Source organism: Crocodylus siamensis, chromosome 4 (genome assembly GCF_052110815.1).
Source record: "Crocodylus siamensis isolate JL-2025a chromosome 4, ASM5211081v1, whole genome shotgun sequence".
Classification (NCBI taxonomy): Eukaryota; Metazoa; Chordata; order Crocodylia; family Crocodylidae; genus Crocodylus; species Crocodylus siamensis.
The window spans coordinates 17,705,995-17,720,636 of NC_143398.1; the positions used below are offsets into that span (position 1 = coordinate 17,705,995).

Genomic DNA, 14,642 nt, shown 5'->3' on the forward strand with positions numbered 1-14,642 from the left:
GCTGCTTGATTAATAGTCAGCCACTGATGTAGGTCCCCTGTGATAAACTAGGATTACCAAATTTTATCCAAACACAGCTGTAAGAGGCAAAGGAATGCAAAGATATTGTGTCTACATCTGTGCATAGAGAACAGGATTAGAGTTGGCAAGCCAGTCAATTGATTGGCCAAATATTGTCAATTCACTGGTCAATTAACTGCATATTTTTGATCCGTCAGAGATTATAGCCCTTTTACCAAAAACAAAAAACAAAACATTTTTTGTAGTTTTCTTGACAGAAGTAAGATTTTCTTAATTTTGGGGGACATATTTCTTAATGGAAAATTTGTGCTTTTTTCTGTTTATTATTTGGACCTATTGGCAATATTTTTACGTTTTTTGACCAATATTGACCACTCAATTGAACAAACTTGACCGATCAAATACCGAATAGGATAGGTTCTTACCACTGGTGACAAACTCAACACAGAAGCCAATGTATGATCAGTCTCAGAGAATGAACTCAGCCCTGGAGCTGGATCTTCAGTGTCACAGATGAGGCATTCTGTAGGGTGAAATTAGGGGTGGTTGCATGACAGCAGCTTTTGTCATAATGGTTCTGTGGATAGATTATTTCTGTTTTTAGAGCTGACAGTCGAGCAATTTCACTGGTATTGAGCTTGCTTCTGAAAAAGAAATAAGTGCTAAAGCGTTTGGTGACCTATTACAGTGTGCCTTCTGCAGAAAATCCGGCAGTATTAAGAGAGAACACAGCTCCTTTGGCAATGAGTACATGAAGGGAGAAAAAATGTGTATGAACTATTGCATGTAATCAGGAAAAGGGTGGATATACTTATATCTTGACTTGGATCTTAATTACTAATTAAATCAGATTTAAACATCTCTGTTTATAATCTTACCCTAGATCTTCAAAAAAGTGACCACTTTTAGCTAAAGCCTTACTCCTGAAAGAAATGAATTACAAATGTAATGTCAAAATTAATCTGATATTTTAAGAAAGGATTAGGCAAATTACAATAATAACAGCCATGATTATATTTATCAAAGCACATTCTCTCCAGTAGGTATGTGGGCCATTATATTCTTATTATCTAATAAATAAATTACAACAGCATTATGGATTACATTCTCTGTTTGCAGTGGTAAAAGGTAAGAGAAACTCCAATGACGTTGTTGGAGTGAGAATATGAGTGAGAAATGAACCAGTTCCCAGGAATCAGTTCATGGCATCCAGGCCTTGCTGGTAGTTCCTGGGGAACAGTCCTTCCCTGGGCTTCTGTCCATATATGCTCTGAATAGGGTGGTCTGAGTAGGGTTACCATATTACCAAGTCCAAAAAATAGGACCCTGGGTGGGAGGGGGGGCAAGCCGATGCCCTGCCCCTGCCCATTCTGTTGCCCGTCACTGACAAGCCATGCCCTCCCCCAAGCCCTGCCAGTGCCCCTTACTCCCAAACAGCAATACCCTGCCCCCCACCCCTTGCTGGTGCTCCTTACACCCGACCCACAGCCCCATGGCACTGCCATTGCCCTGCACACTCAACCCACAGTCACTTGTCCTGTCCCCCATGCCCCTCACTCCTGATCCACAGTCCCTGTCCCCCTGCCAGCCCTGCTGGTGCCCCTCACTCCCAACCCCCAGCCCCCTGCCCTGTCCCCCAGCCCTGCAGGTACCCCTCACTGCTGACCTGCAGGCCCCTGCCCTGCTGGTACCCCTCACTCCTGACCCACAGACCCCTGCCCCCGCACCCAGGCCTGCTGCCCAAGCAGCTCCCGCATTGCACAGATGCCCACTCTCTCTTACCCTCTCTCTCTCTCCCCCTCTGGAGCCCGGGTGGGGAGCATATGACTCCCAACAGCCAAACCCCAAGTGGCCACCTTAGGAGAGCAAAGGAACAGCAAAAAACCTGGGCATCTGGCTCTTATTTTAAAAGCCCACCCGAACACAACACAGGGGTCCAAAAAAGAGGACATGTCCAGGAAAACCCAGACATTTGGTAACCCTTGGTGCTATATTCTGCTCCTTGCTGGCAGAATAGGGTGGTTTAGTCCTATGTCTGAAATGTTTTGCGTTTTGATGAACATCACTTGGCATCACTTATTTTATGGGCAGTCTGTCTGTTTTCCACACAAATGCAATTTCACTGCTGACCATCCACCCAACAGCTTTTGGCTGTTGAAGATGCCAAGCACTATGCCCCTAATGCTTAAGTGCTCTGCACATTAGCGGTCCTGTTATAGCTTTTGCTGCATCAAGATCAGGGCCCCCCAAATCCCGGGCAGGGCCCCCCGGCCTGAGAAACCAGCGTTCCCCAACGGCAGGCCCACTGCACATGCATGCAGTTTAAAAGGGCCCGCCAAACAGGGAAAAAAAAAAAAAAAGGCTCAGTAAGGCTCCGGAGCGGTGAGAGACACGCGGGTGAAGCCCGCTGCACCCCCGCTCCGCCGAAGCCCCCCAGACACCCCCTCAGCAGCCGCGGAGCCCCCTGCTGACCCCCAGCACAGCCGGAGGTAAGCGGGCTCATGGTGGGAAGGGGTTAACTCCTCGCTCCCTGGGAGGAGGCCGCCCAGGACCCTACTTGGTCAAGCCCCCCAGAGAGCCCCGTGACTGGAGCCCCATGAACAGGCTGCGTAAACAGGCGCTCGAGTTAGCGCGGAGTTCGCGCAGGGGAGGGCATGGGAGGGCACGGGAACCTGCCTGCGACCCCCCAGAGTAGTCAGCCCCAGCCGTAGCCAGCCTATCGGAGGCATGACATGGATGGGCACGCGCCGCACCCCTCGGGTCCCCTCGGGCTCTGTGGCCCCCCCATTGGGCACCTCAGAGATGGCCACCCAGGCGGAGCCCATGGTTCTGGGCTCCACGCAGACGGAGCCCCTGGCTCTTGGCTGCGGGTGCTGCCTGTCCCTTTTTCAGGCTCTGGGGCCCGGGAGCATGGCCACCTCCCCTTGCGGGGTCTGCTCCCTCCTGGGGTCTCTGGCGCGCCAGCTGGAGGAGCTCCAGGCCACAGTCCAGAGACTGCATGCCATCAGCGACTGCGAGCAGGAGATAGACTCCTACTGCCAGGCCCTTCTCCCCCGGGAGCCGCAGGGTAGAGCACCATCTCCCTCCACGACTAAGGAGGACTCTGGGACCTCCCGCTCTGCCCAGTCAGGGGCATGGACCAAGGTGGTCAAGGGCCCCAAGGCCCGCCGCACCAAGGCCCCTCCCTCGCCGGAGCTTAGCAACAGGTTCGCACCTCTTGCCGCCCCAGCAGAGCCTGCTCAGTTGCCAGCTTCTGCAGGCAACCCAGGCTCAACCACAGCTACTGGCCCCGCTCTCTTTCAAAGCAAAAGGTGTTTGTTGTGGGAGACTCCATCCTGCGGGGCACTGAGGGGGCAATCTGCCGCCCCGACCCCTTAGCCTGGGAAATCTGCTGCTTCCCGGGGGCCCGCATCCGAGACATTGTGGAGAGGATCCTGCAGCTCCTCCAGCCCACAGACCACTACCCCATGCTCCTGATTCATGTGGGCACCAATGACACGGCTCGGAGCACCCCCAGCCAGGTCAGGAGGCGCTACAGGGAGTTGGGAGCAGTGCTTAGGGGTCTGGGAGCTCAGGTGGTGTTTTCGTCGATCCTACCAGTCTCGGGCTATGGGCTGAGGAGGGAGAGGAGGATCCACACAGTGAACCAAAGACTGCGGAGCTGGTGTCATCGGGAAGGCTTTGGCTTCCATGACCACAGCCCGCTCTTTGGCGAGAGAGGCAGCGAGCTGCTGGGAAGAGATGGCCTCCACCTCTCTCCCCTGGGGAGGAGGCTCTTCTCAGCCAGACTGGCTGACCTGCTCCACCGGGCTTTAAACTAAGCCAGCTGGGGGATGGGGGGACTACTGCCACTGCTGGCCTGCTAAGCGACCCTTGCAAAGCTAGCAGACCAAGGCACTTAAGGGAGCCCACCCCTGCCCCAGCCCTGGCACAATCTGTGGGCAAGGCAAGAGCCCCTAAGGGCACACTTGCCTGCCTGTACACTAATGCCAGGAGCCTGGGCAACAAGCAGGAGGAGCTCATCCTCCTGCTCAGTGCAAAGAATTATGACGTCATTGGGATAACGGAGACCTGGTGGGACTCCACCCATGACTGGACCATGGGTATAGGGGGCTATACCCTGTACAGGAGGGATCATGTTGACAAAAAGGGCGGGGGTGTAGCTCTCTATGTGAAGGAAAGCTACATGTCCCTGCAAGCTGATGTTGGCGACCGGCATGGACAGCTAGAGACCCTCTGGGTAAAAATTCGTGGGAAAAAGGCACAGGGGACACAACGGTGGGAGTCTACTACAGACCTCCCACTCAAAGTCCTGAGCTTGACCAGGAGTTTGCCCGAACTGACTGAGGACCTTGGTTGTCATGGGGGACTTCAATTACCCGGACATCTCCTGGGACGATCACTCAGCAAAATCCGAGCGGTCGCAAAGCTTTCTCTCATGCGTGGATGACCTCTACCTGACTCAAGAAGTCTATGGGCCAACGAGAGGCAAAGCGCTGCTCGACTGGTACTGGCTATGGGGGACGACCTAATTGGCAACCCAGTGATCGATGGGAAGCTGGGTGACAGCGACCATGAGCTGATCACCTTCACCATCCGCCGTAAAGCTGGCAAGTCAGTCAGCAACACAGAAGTCCTTGACTTCAGAAAAGCCGACTTTGACAAGCTCAAGAGGCTTGTCGGTCAGGCCCTCAGGGACCGTGACCCCAGGGAGATGGGAGTTCAAGAAGAGTGGTTGCTTCTCAAGGAAGCAATCCTCAATGCACAAGCTAAATCTATTCCAACACGGAGGAAAGGCAGCAAGAAGGCACAGCAGCCCTCCTGGCTCTCTAGGGACCTAGCGGACCTCCTGTGGCTAAAAAGGAAAGCCTACAAAGGATGGAGGATGGGATTCACCTCCAAGGAGGATTATTCTGCACTGGTCCAGTCCTGCAGGGAGCAAACCAGGAAAGCCAAGGCTGCAACTGAACTCCAACTACCATGTTTCCCGGAAAATAAGACACTGTCTTATATTTATTTTTCCTCAAGAAGACACACTATGGCTTATTTTCAGGGGATATCTTATTTTCGGGGAAACACGGAGGTGCCGCCTGTGGCAAGGGAGCGCAGGCGGGGCCGGGGGCGGGGCGGGGCCGAGGCCGGGCGGTCCAGCTCCACGGACAGGCTCCGCACGCGCTCCCACAGCATGGCCGCGCGGGGGCAGGGGCAGGGGCGGTCTTATTTACCGCTTCGTGCCGGTACGCTTAGCCACGCCCATCACTATGGCTTATTTTCGGGGTATGGCTTATATTGCGCAAAACCGTAGAAATCCTGCTACGGCTTATTTTATGGGTATGTCTTATTTTCGGGGAAACACGGTAGCTTCAAGCATCAAGGACAACAAAAAGTCCTTTTTCAGATATGTGGGGAGCCGGAGGAAAAGCAAGGGCAATGTTGGACCCCTGCTAAACCAGATGGGGCAACTGACAACTGACGCCCAGGAAAATGCCAACCTATTAAATAGGTACTTTGCGTCAGTCTTTCATCAGTCCCATGGGACGCCCATGCCTGCTATGGGACAGGGAGATCCAGGTGATGGGGATCCCCTACCCTCCATCAATGCTGACCTCGTGAAGGAACACCTTGAGAAGCTGGATACCTTCAAGTCAGCCGGCCCTGACAATCTGCACCCCAGGATACTCAAGGAGCTGGCGAGTGTCATAGCCCAGCCCCTGGCACGGATCTTTGAAAACTCCTGGTGCTCTGGTGTAGTGCCCGAAGACTGGAAGAAGGCCAATGTGGTGCCGATCTTCAAGAAAGGGAGGAGAGTGGATCCGGCTAACTACAGGCCCATTAGCCTGACTTCTATCCTGGGGAAGATCTTAGAAAAGTTTATTAAGGAGGCCATCCTTGATGGACTGGCCCAGGCTAACATCCTAAGGGAAAGCCAGCACGGGTTTGTTGCGGGTAGGTCTTCTTTGACCAATCTCATTTCCTTCTATGACCAGGTGACCTATCACCTAGACAAGGGAGAAGAGATTGATGTCATATATCTTGACTTCAAAAAAGCCTTTGATCTGGTATCCCATGATCACCTCTTGGCCAAACTGGCCAGTTGAGGCCTTGGCTCCACCATGATCCACTGGCTGGGAAACTGGTTCCGTGGTCGGACCCAGAGGGTTGTAATCGATGGCAGTCACTCATCGTGGTGCCCTGTGACCAGTGGGGTCCCTCAAGACTCTGTCCTGGGACCCATCGTGTTCAACATCTTCATTAACGATGTGGACATTGGAGTCAGGAGTGGACTGGCCAAGTTCGCCGATGACACCAAACTTTGGGGCAAAGCATCCACGCCAGAAGATAGGCGGGTGATCCAGGCTGACCTGGACAAGCTCAGCAAATGGGCAGACAAGAACCTGATGGTGTTTAACACCGAAAAATGCAAGGTTCTCCACCTTGGGAGGAAAAACCTGCAGCACCCTTATAGGCTCAGCAGTGCTACGTTGGTTAGCACTACAGAAGAAAGAGACTTGGGGGTCATCATTGACCACAAGATGAACATGAGCCTGCAATGCGATGCTGCGGCTAGTAAAGTGACCAAAACGCTGGCTTGCATCCATAGATGCTTCTCGAGCAAATCCCGGGACTTCATTCTCCCGTTGTACTCGGCCTTGGTGAGGCCGCAGCTGGAGTACTGCGTCCAGTTTTGGGCTCCACAATTCAAAAAGGATGTGGAGAAGCTTGAGAGAGTCCAGAGGAGAGCCACACGCATGACCAGAGGTCAGGAAAACAGATCTTACGATGACAGGCTGAGAGCCATGGGACTCTTTAGCCTGGAAAAGCGCAGGCTCAGGGGTGATCTGATGGCCACCTATAAGTTTATCGGGGTGACCACCAGGATCTGGGGGAACGTTTGTTCACCAGAGCGCACCAAGGGATGATGAGGTCGAACGGTCACAAACTCCTGCAAGACCGTTTCAGGCTGGACATAAGGAAGAATTTCTTTACTGTCCGAGCCCCCAAGGTCTGGAACAGCCTGCCAGCGGAGGTGGTTCAAGCACCTACATTGAACACCTTCAAGAGTAAATTGGATGCTTATCTTGCTGGGATCCTATGACCCCAGCTGACTTCCTGCCCCTGGGACAGGGGGGCTGGACTCAATGATTTCCCGAGGTCCCTTCCAGCCCTAATGTCTATGAAATCTATGAAATCTATGTTTAGCATTTTTCAGGATGAAACCACTTAAAGCTTTGTTTTAAAGTAAGATCAAGAGGCCTATTTGGAATAATTCTTCCTCTTCCGGTGGCCACAGCACAGCGACTTGCTGTATAGGATTTCAGAACATTAATGAGGCCTGCTTTATGATTTAATCTTAAATGGGTTAAAAACCACAGTCATGATTTGGGTTATTCAGTGGAGTGCCTGTTTAAAAGAAGCTATAATCACAATTAGAGAATGTATCTTGCATTAAAGAGTTTGAGTCCAAAGTATAGTTGGCCTTGGCCAGTTGCTTGAAGTTTTTCTTAAATATTTTAAGCCATTATTGGTATTGTGGTTCAGATTAAATCATCAGTTTTAGTTAATTTTTTAACTTGGTTGGAAGACAAAAACTGAGGTTGAGATTTTCAAAGCTGTCTGAGGAATTTAGACACACAAATTCTATTAAAATCCATGATATCTCATTTTAGATATCTTTGAAAATCTTATCCTGTACTAGATTTTTAATTATTTGTCTTTAGTTCAGATGTTTCTGCTTTTAAATCAAGAAAAAGAGATGAGGAACATAAAGGCAGATTCTTTCTCCCTTCCACTCTCCCCCAGAAATGTAAATGAATCACTGACAAGTACACATTTATGTCAAAATAAGCCAATTCAGATGATTCACACAATTGCACCTCTGAACTCTTCAAGGACATTACAATACAGCTCTGACACATTTACAGTAGGCTTCCTGAGCAGGATGCTGTCAAAATATAAGCCATGCTATTACAAGATACGTTTTTTATCCCAATGTCTAGTCCACATATAATGCCTGTGTTGCGCATGCAGACACTTGCTGCACCTTTTCTATAATCACACAGCTGGCTTTAAGCCATATAATCATAAATTGGGAGTGGCAAATGCAGATGTTCACTGGTACCAAGAGCTGCATTGGGAACCCAGTGTAACTCAGGGTTAGGGGGTGGTAGCAGGTCTGGGCACGGAGAGGGTAGGCAGGATCAGCAGGTCTGCGGGGAAAGACTTGGTGGGTTCATGGGCCAGTTGTCTGTCTAGGGATGGATGGTTTCAGGGGGCTGAAAATAGACCTGTAAGGGGTGCGGGTTGGGTAGGAAGAGCATAGCCCCAAATCTGGGGTGTGCAACTGGGCTTTCCCAGACCTGGGGCTGCACTCTGAACATGTGAAGTAGAATCTATTTTTCCAAGTTACTATCTCCAGGAAGTCTGGCCTTGAGATGCTAACTAGAGGGAAAAATCTTGTCATGAACATTACTGGCTTGGGGGGATCCCTGGCTGTATAATATGAGTCCCAGTTTGACAGGGAGCTCTGTGTCTATTAACATGCAGGAGGGAAGGGTAGCAGCAAGGCAGAGACAGGCCAAAGAAAGGCCAACGTCAGTGTGATGGGATCTGCTGATGCTTTTCCAGTCATCCCCACAGAGGAGAGTTAAGCTTCAGTAACCTCTGAAAAGTTGTGCTTTCTGAGCTGCTTTATGTGTGCACAAGGCTGTAAGTGGGTACAAGGTTTTCATTTTACTATTTTGCAGGTGCTAGCCACTGCAGAGCCCCTGCTGAACTGTTCTGTCCTGTACATATGATGTGAGGTGGGAGGTTCCTTACCTCTGCCCCCATGGCATGCAAAGGGAAAGCATCTTCACTCTAGACCCTGGGCAAGTCAGAAACTGGAGCAGTGATTCTCAACCAGGGCATTGAGACACACTTTTAAGGGTGCCACGGGGTGCAGCTTACTATTAGGACTCTGAGGTGTGCAAACGCTTACACGTGATTGATGAGATAAATGTCTGATATTTTATAAATAAAGGAAATTTCAAATAGGAATCCGTAAGTGTCAAAAACCTTCTGACCTCATGTAGTCTTTCTGAGCTGTTTGCAAGAGAAGACTTGCTCTATTCTTTTTTTTATAGTCAACAAATAAATTAATTAATAAATAAATGTGGGAGCTAAGATCTGGTTTTTTCTAAGGGGCGTCTCAAGCCTAGTGAGGAGTGCCTGGAGTCAAAAAAAGATTGAGAATCACTGAACTAGAGTGTAACTGAGTAGCATAACTTGGTTGCTGATGTGCTCTTTGTTAGGGCGACCTTTGCTTAAGGTTTGTGGCAATTACAGCTTGGTGTAGGTTAAAAATGAAAGGAGTATGAGGACAGTATAGTCTGGTGAGGAAAGCCTGGGTTTTTATTTCTAGGTCTTTCATGAATTGAGAGTGACCTTGCCCTTGCCTCAATTTCTTTTGTGTAAAGTGGTGATAATGGATCATACTTCCCTTGAAAATTGCTTTGAGATTCATGGGTGAAAAGGCCTGTATAGTTGCTAGTATGTGTGTAGTCGAAATGCCTATCTAAGGCATACTGTGAAGGCAGTTCTGTTCACCCCTTAGCCCCCTACTCCAGGGGCTAAAACAAGTTTGACTGTTTTCCTCTTCTTTGTATGGCAGAAGAGGATGCTCTCCGTGTGCATCCTGAGGGCCTCTTTGTATCTCTCTATTGATAGACAGATGCCATGTATTCACTTGGCACTGGGAATAGTAATTGCTGGGAGGAAAGTCCTGGCTGAGTTTGCTTCTGATGGTTTAAAATGCACAGACTTAAATGATATGTTCACATCTTCCCCTTGTACATTTTAAAATGGAAATAGGTTTGTTGCATAATGTTTGTACCTTAAAGCAGGTTAGCCATTTTACATCAAAAACCTGTTTAAAAAAACAGGAAATATCTAGCAGCAGGTAAAAAAAAGTCAAGGGTTACTTAGTTTAGATGCAGATTAAATGCAACTTTGAGGTGGTCTGCTGAGGTTTGTTATATAAAAACAAGGACAGAGCCAAACAACAGGTCTCTCAGCATGAATTTGATATTGGAATAATAAACCAGAAGACGGGCCTTTTTGTTAATTCAGAAAATAGATATATGGGAGGAGTCAAAATAACTCAAATATCCTCATAACTTTCAACAGGGCTCAGATCAAAGCCATTATATATGGGATAGTCACAGTGCAAGTTTGCTGGACCTTCTGAACTGTGTTTGAAGCTTATACTATGTATTTGATTTTACAAATGAGGAGATACGGTGGGAAATCTCAGGAACCTGCATGCAGAATATGGAGGTTTTCAGAAAACTTTGTTACAGGCATCCTTCTCTTATGAATTCTTGTTATATTTTTTGCATGTACAGTTACGCTGCTTGAAGGATATTTTATAGTACCATTTTATAGTACCATTCCTAAAAAATAATTGGTAGGAGGTACAGTTCATTAAGAAACTAGAATACATTTCTTTTAGCTAATAAGGTCTTCTAGGCTACTGTGTCAAATTGCGGTCACATTACAATTCATAGCAACTCTCATTGAAGAAAATGACTCCTCTTGCCACCCAGGGGAACCCAGCTGGCCCAGACAGGCTGCTACCGGACCCTCTTAGGTTTCTCCTGAAAATCCAATGGCTGGAACAACTTGCCTGCTCATTTTCTGCTTATTAAGTGAATGCTGAAGACAGCCTAATCCGAGGCTGCCTTGCTGCTTTTTTCTGCAGAGCCATGTACGTGATGTGTTTTCTAGCATGTTAGGTAAATGAGGTTTGTTAACAAAAGTTATGCATTATGTTAGGATGCCATGCATCTTCCCAAACGTCCATCACTTTTTGTTGCCATCTCTCTCTGATTTCCACTAGTGTTTGGAAGTTCAGGCTTTGGCAATTTGCACCAAATTAATCGATATATTATCACAAGAGGCTGTCTCATCTTGCTCTCTACTCTCCCTTTTGAAAATGCTCCTTGCCCAGGTCTCGTAAAATAAATGTGAACACCTCTAACTGCCTCTACTCCTGAAACTTTCTAAAACCAGTGTTATATTACCATGTATTTAAATGGCTGGGAATAAGAAATACCTCCATGTTCTTCATGATAAGTTATTCTTGATTTACCCCTGTATGAAAGTAGAAGCAAATCCATCCGTCCAAAATAAATCTGCAACCTAAATAGGAAAAGCAAAGATCATCTTGCCAAACAAGAGTTTGTAAATGAAAGGGCAGGAGGGTAATTTTAAAGAAAATGCATCAATTTAGGCAATAAAAATTTGGCTTCACTGCCTCCTCAGTATAATTTCTTAGTGATTCCTCACATTGTTTGTATTTCCATAGGCTGACCACTGTAAGCAAGACCACTAACTTCTTGCTAAGAAAGTTATGAGTGTATTTGATATTTCATATCCTAAAGCATGGTATCCTTGGGAAATGTGATTCAGTATGTTATATTCTGTAACTTCTCAGTCTTTCAGCAATGCATAATTTCATTCCCACTCCTCCATAAGCAGCTCATATTATATTTTACTTAACACTGTGTTCTCCTTTTGTTTGTCTCCATGTTGTACCTCATTTTTTTTCCCCACTTGTTGCATATAACAGCACAGGATTCTTCAAATAAGCCTAAGACCCATTTGAAGACTCAAGTTTCATCTGTGTAAGTGGTTGAAAGCCAAATGATTGTGGTTTTCTTGCCGTGAAAATGATGTGGTTTTTCTGTTTTCTTTTTTTACTCGTTGATTTTAGTGTGATATTACATATTCAGTAACTTGTTCCATTAAGAACCTTTTACTTCTGCAACCTCAGGCCTGCATTTTGTAGCTCTTACTCACATTAGCGTGAAGCTGACCTCACTGGGACTGCTTTTGTGGGTAGCTATTTACCAAAGTGAGTACAACTGGAGTTTGCAACCTGGATCTCCTGTTGCAATGTACTCAAAATTCCCTTGTAGTAGCACATTCTATGCAAGCAATCTAGCCTAAAATTAATCGCAGTAGCCAAACAAAATGTGCCATCTGAGTATATTGGCAGGTCTTCCAAGTAATTCATTAAGACCTTTGAGGCTATAAGACTTAGTGGCAAGCATAATGATTCATTCCTGGGAATTCAACGGGCCAGCTCATGAAATTATTTTCAAAGAGAAGTCATTGGATTAGGCCTTATGACAATTAGTAGAAACAAGTATGATAATGTAAATATTTAGGTCACTCTGTTCAACCTGGCTCTTAATTCATGCACCCAGTAGATGTCTCTCCCCCAGTGTTATCATCTCATGAGGAAGGATAAGCAAGCAGTATACGTTTCTGAACTTGTTCAAGATCCTAGATAGCACGACTGATATCAGACGTTTGAGCATGGTCTTCACTTGAAACTAATAAGCCTGTCTTCATTGATTTGGTCCTTTAACTGTTCTTTTTCTGCTAAATTGATCAGTTATACAAAACAGTCCAGCATTACCGGCCTCTCCCATAAAGCATGTCTAGTGTTATTCCATTTCTAGCCACAGCTATTCAGTGTCTCTTTGCCAGCAAATATGGCATGCCAGCAGAAGCCTTCAAGATGTTGACTGGCCAGAAAAGTGTCTGATACGTATTCTATGCATGTGGTTTTGGCGTTATATAAATCTTTCACTTTTGTGCAACTCAAGACTGTAGAGTACAAATTTAGAGTCAGATGTATGTTCAGTCAATTTTATTTATACAGTAACATCTTCCTTTTCAGGCAAACTATTTAGAACGGTAAGCTATCACTAAGTCCAACCTTTTTTTAGTGTTTATGGAAAGATCTTTGCGAATGTAATAGACCATTTCAACCTGGTTCCCTTCATTTCATATTAAATCATATGCTGTAAGCATCCTGAAAATCTTATGCTCCTGTTGAAAACTGGGTGATAAAGTTTAATCCCATACAATTTTGCCTTCCTAGGAATGCAGGTATTGGAATGGAATGGCATCCCCTTGACTGGGAAAACTTATGAAGAAGTCCAGAGTATCATTAGTCAACAAAGTGGGGAAGCAGAAATATGTGTAAGACTGTGAGTTTTTCCCCATCTTTCTGTTTCCATTTTTTTGGCTTTTCATGGCTTCCTTTTGATTTACAATTGTTAAGGTGGAACCTTTGTTTGTGTGAAAGACTTTTATATGGGTAAATAACTAGAAAAAAGAGTTCAGTGCAAGTTTTAAAGTTTGTATTTATTTTTTCTGTTAAAAATAATTGAAAAAAACCCAACAACCTGATGCGTTAAGGCAGATTTTTACCTAACCATGTTTGCATTAATGATGATGTTTCCCTTTTCAGGGTAAATTATCCTCTAATCACATCCCATTGAATTAATTGGGGTTGGCCAGTGTAGGGAGATGAGAATTTAGCCCTTTGTGACTTCTATTGAAACACATTGCATTTAGCTGGAAGCAGTAATTCATTTAAATACCATGAGAAACATGTGTGTACTTCAGTATAAACTTACATTCAATCCATTAAAGATTTCACCTTAAATGAACCTTTTTTCCTCAGCTCTTTAACAGCATTGCAAATGTGTATCAGCTAAGAAGGGGCCATGCTTGGGAGCTGCTTTCTATCATTAACCACTTCTCATTTATCTACCTAATAAAATAATGAGGGTACAAGAGAAAGATTTTCTTTTGTCTCAGGCTTCTCATTGCTTTCTGTAGGGACCTCAACATGCTCTCAGATTCTGAGAATCCCCAGCACCTGGAGCTGCATGATCCAGTAAAAGCTGGTAAGTGAAAGGGGATTTTGCTTCCCCTTTCCATAAGCACCGTAGCTAAAAATTATGAGTTACGTAGACAAGGGTTATTCGCAATTTAAGCACATACAGAAACTCATATGAGATATCTACGATGTGACTTTCAGGCCCAGATCTTCAAAGGTTTTTAGGTGTCTGACTTATACTTGGTCACAGCTAAATTACAGCTTGGCTAGATAGAACTGAACTAGCTTTAAGCCACCTCCCTCCAGATACAGGCAGGCACCAGGGAAATTTCAGTAGCGCTGAGCTTATTGCAGGTTTACTGACCAAGTAGTTACCCAGCTTCTCTGGTGAGTTTTATAGTCCGTGTTTTGTGCTGCCCTGGAAACATCAGTCCCCAAGCTAGTTAGTCTGAAGCCTCTGTGCTGTAGCAACAGAGCACCTCATACATAATAATGAATTTTCCTTCAACACCTCCATAGGATGGAAGTGCTTATTATTGCTCCTGTTTGGATGGATTAGGAACTGGAGCATAAATACTACATGAGTTGCCCAGACTGTGGCAGAACCAAAGAAGCGATGACAATTTCGGTATCCTCTCACAGGCCTAAGTAGGATTTAGTCACCTAACTACTTTTGACGGTCTGGGACCCCATTTCTAAATTGCTAAAAAAATATATATATATATTTATGCTTTCCATTCCACAATTATAAGCCTGTTTCATTTTCACAACCTTTTTTGAGTTCTTTTCTTTTTGCACAAATTTGCCTGAAGCAATGACTTGATTAAGGTTTGAGTCCAGGATTGAGATTTAACTCTTCTCATATAGCAAAACACAGATTCCTAACAAAACAGAAGCCATAGATGTGCTATCAGAAACATAGGCTAGTCCTTCAGCTGAGTCA

The 14,642-nt window shown here is 46.2% G+C and overlaps 1 protein-coding gene across 1 annotated transcript in view; it reads left to right on the forward strand.

Moving 5' to 3' along the window:
* PCLO (piccolo presynaptic cytomatrix protein) overlaps positions 1-14,642 on the forward strand; it is a 549,762-nt gene that overhangs the window by 403,739 nt on the left and 131,381 nt on the right. The window contains exons 11-12 of the mRNA XM_090041018.1: positions 12,953-13,061; positions 13,699-13,766. Of these exons, the coding sequence (XP_089897144.1) occupies positions 12,953-13,061; positions 13,699-13,766 (177 nt within the window). The remainder of the gene's footprint in view (positions 1-12,952; positions 13,062-13,698; positions 13,767-14,642) is intronic.